This window comes from Echinops telfairi, unplaced genomic scaffold, assembly GCF_000313985.2.
Source record: "Echinops telfairi isolate 266 unplaced genomic scaffold, ASM31398v2 ScPeMD7_7424;HRSCAF=8462, whole genome shotgun sequence".
In the NCBI taxonomy this organism is placed as follows: Eukaryota; Metazoa; Chordata; class Mammalia; order Afrosoricida; family Tenrecidae; genus Echinops; species Echinops telfairi.
Window position 1 is genome coordinate 86,961,612 of NW_022111324.1, and position 3,774 is coordinate 86,965,385.

At 35.6% G+C, this 3,774-nt stretch overlaps 1 protein-coding gene across 6 annotated transcripts in view; it reads left to right on the forward strand.

Moving 5' to 3' along the window:
• Positions 1-3,774, forward strand: part of TTC13 (tetratricopeptide repeat domain 13) — a 99,020-nt gene that overhangs the window by 18,648 nt on the left and 76,598 nt on the right. For all 6 annotated transcript variants that reach the window (XM_004712167.3, XM_045297848.1, XM_045297849.1 and 3 more), the window contains 2 exons: positions 1,089-1,164; positions 3,547-3,617. In XM_004712167.3, coding sequence (XP_004712224.1) covers positions 1,089-1,164; positions 3,547-3,617 — 147 coding nt within the window. The remainder of the gene's footprint in view (positions 1-1,088; positions 1,165-3,546; positions 3,618-3,774) is intronic.

The following is a 3,774-nucleotide window of genomic DNA, read 5'->3' on the forward strand; positions in this document are numbered from 1 at the left end:
GCCTAATAGTTCACACTCTATCTTAGCTAATGAATGCCAGTGATTGGTCTGAACAGTATCCCATGTATCATTATTTGCCTATCCTATATGTCTATGGACACCTGTACCAGGGGGCATTTTTTAAAAAGAGGAATGAAAGTAATTGGGCTATGACTGAATTCTAATCCCATAGCTTGCCAAAAGTGACACATTCTTTAGTCTCAACTTTTCGTGTGTGTGTGTGTGTGTGTGTGTGTGTGTGTGTGTGTGTATGTTCATGTTTTAATTGTACTCCAGGTGACGCTGGTATAATTTGACGGGTATATGCTATAGTACTTTACAACTTATCGACATTAAATTGTCTGAGGAATGGCAGGTTCATCAGCAGACCTCACTGGTCTCTAAAAGACAATGGAACCATCATTTGTTTGGTGGACAAACACAACATATAAGACCATTTTAATCATTAAGCTTGCTTATATATTCTGTTTCTTCGTTTATAGCTTCTACTTTTGTCTCTGTTCTTCTACCATGGGTACACATGTGCAGCTGCATTATTTCTTCAAGGTTGAGGTTAAATTAAGTAGGATGATTGATTAAGAATTTGCTTTGCATTCTTTAATAGCATACCTGTTTTCTGACCCTTTATGTCCTCCTTTCTACAACTTGTAGTTATTTCAAAAATATTCTCAGGGTTTAAAAATTAGAGGACTAGTTGTTAGAAAGTAATCTTTGCAACATAATTGAGTTCATTAAACAGCCTCTGAAATTGCTGTGTGAATTCGTAAGCAGCTAGCAAGATTAATCCCTGGAGAAGTAAAAAGGGACCACTCATTGGAAATGGGACCTCTTGGGGAGCAAACTTGTCACACCACACACATTTTTGTGATTAGCATTTCATGAAGTGCAATTACTGGTTAGTTATTGGAAAATGGAATTAAAGCTAATTCTTTCTGACTTTGATTTTGGGGGGAAAGTTTTAATTTTTTAAAAGTAGCGGTTAATTAAAACTGTTGGAAAAAATAAAATAAATTAAAATATAGGTCTATAGTATAAGTTTTCTGTTCATTTATGATTAAGCTAAAATGTTTGTTTGTTATTTTTTTCAGAGCCAGGCCAAGTCAATTGCAGAACAAAAGAGATTCCCGTTTGCTACTGATAATGACAGTACAAATGAAGAGTTAGGTAAGATGAACCGTGGAGTATTCAGTATTTGTCTAGAATTGTTAGATACGGGACAGGAAAGCTGAGTGGTCTGAAGGAATACCAAGATTGGCTCTGCTGAGAGCTAAATGATTTCAGAGAGGGCTTTCATTTCTTCTAAGGTTCCAGTTTATTATATGATAGAGAAAAATAAGGACATGAATAGAATGGTCTATAAGGATTTTTTTTTTTAAGGATTTTTCCAGCTATGTTTCCATAGATATTAGTAGTCACTAACCATTTAGTAAAGGGTTATTTGTTGCCTTCATTAAATGTAATAGTAATATAATAATAATCATAAAGATGTGAACACAATATACAGTCAGAGAAAGCCTACTCTATCCTGGGAAATAAAGCAGTAAGGCTCAAGTTTCTTTTCTTTTAGAGGCCAGTCATTTTTGATGGGAATGAATCTGGATGCAGATAGATAGAACTCATTCAGTCTGCAGCCACACTATGTGGACTGGCTGCTGCAAGGCATGCTTTAGAGCAGGCTAGCTTCACCATATCAGATGGGCTTTTGGCCTGCCTCCTGTATGGCCCTGTCCACTTGTGCAACTCAATAAAGGTTCAGTCGCTGCAGTGAACAGTATGCGATCTTGGGGGCTTGGTTGTCCAAATCACCTGCAGGAAATGTCTGACTCACTTAATGATTTTGCCCTTTTTTCAGCTATCTATATTTGTATTGAGGGGAACCACTTTCGATGTTGTGTACTTTCTCCTGTTAGTACATATGGTTGAGAAATGACTATTTTTGAAAGTGTTAATCAGTTTTTAGTGACCGTTTTGGGGGAAACATTGACCTTTATCCTTTAAGGCTTCAGATTTGGTAGTCTCTTCTGAAATCTATGGATTCTTTTATCAAAGTTGTCACTGCGTTTACTGAATAATGAATTATAGACCAGATATGTGCTAGGTGTTTCCCTGTCTCACCCTAGTACACTTTGGGTAGTCTAGCCTTGAGCTGGCTTAGTTTTGTACCACAGTTCTTCTTAGAAAACCTGTGTGTGTGTGTGTGTGTGTGTGTGTGTGTGTGTGTGTGTGTGTGTGTGTGTAAAATGTTGGGCAATGAATCAAATGCAGTTCTTAAATCTTTCCTAAAAGTAAGCACTATGAGGAATGGAATTATGGGTAATAATTTTGGTAAGATATTCAGCTGTTTCCTTTATGTAAAGACCTAGCAAAACTTAGATTCTACGTTGTTCTTTCTGTTTGTATGAGATGTGGACTAGGATGATGTTTTAGTCTTTTTTTTTTAATGGATATTGAAAAATTTTTCTCAAAAAAAGTTTGCTTTTAAATGGAAAGAGTAGAATTAAATAGCCTAGTTGTGGCCAACAATTTAAATATGTTCCTAAAAGTACACTATGTAGCTTTTAAAACTATTTGTTTCTATGGCACTTTCATTCTTAAACACTTATTTACTGATTGTGGAAGATCAGTATAAAATTCTAAAACTTTTGATCTGAAAAGAATCATAAAGAATAGTTCTATTGATTTGCTTAGCAAGATTCACTGAGTGATCAAATGTGATGGATGTCCCACGGTCACACAGCCCATGAATGGCAGCGCCAGACTATGAACCCAGATTTCGGTCTTCGAACATATGATCAATTAAAGACCACGCAAAGTCGACATTTCTTAGTGCCCATTCAAGTATTCATGGAAGACATTGCAGTCCAGCCCCATCCCAAGATGACAGAGCCTTAATTTGTTTCAGTGTAGTGACTAAAGAACCTGAGCTCTGTTGTGGGGTTTTTTAAAGAGCATGCGCTCTGGATAGGCAGCCTGTACTCACTATTCACTCCTCTTACTACTCTTGTTTAGCTTCTGCATGCTTCCTTTTCCTTGTTCATAAAGTAGGGACATAATTAAGAGTATCTTTCATAAAACAATTAAGGAATGAATAAACACATTCATATAAAGGCTTAGGACTGTACCTGGTACTTATTATGAGTGCAATACTTACACTTACTACTACATACATACATACTCCCAAAAAACTCCATTGAAGGTATTGATAGACCTTTTCATACACAAATAGATGTTCATCCATAGATAGGAAACACAATAAAGATTACTGGAGATTTAGAACTGAGTTATTGGCTAGAAAAAGATAATTTCTTCTGATAGGCAAATATTTTATAAATTAATAATGTAGTCTAGAAAGTACCAGAAGTCTGAGTGATGGAAGATTGAAGGTTGAATAATTCAATGATATTTTATTTTCTTCCAGGTTTTCTTTTACTATTACCAGTCCCTGGAGCTATATCTTAAGATTTAGCAAAGAATTTAGAAGTTACTGATTACAGTCTGGAGAGAGTTTTATCATTTCTTTTAATGTTTTTGGCTTTTGTTTCATAGCTATTGCGTATGTGTTGATTGGGAGTGGTCTCTACGATGAAGCAATAAGGCATTTTTCAACAATGCTTCAGGTAATTTTTCTTCTTAACTATGTAATTTCAGGTTTATTGTTAGGACAAAATATAAACTTATATATAGGCAAAGTGCTGAAATAAAACATCAATTTTAAGACTATATGAGAATGTAAAGGAAATCACGTTGATTGGGCCCTTTCTGGTGCCAGACCTG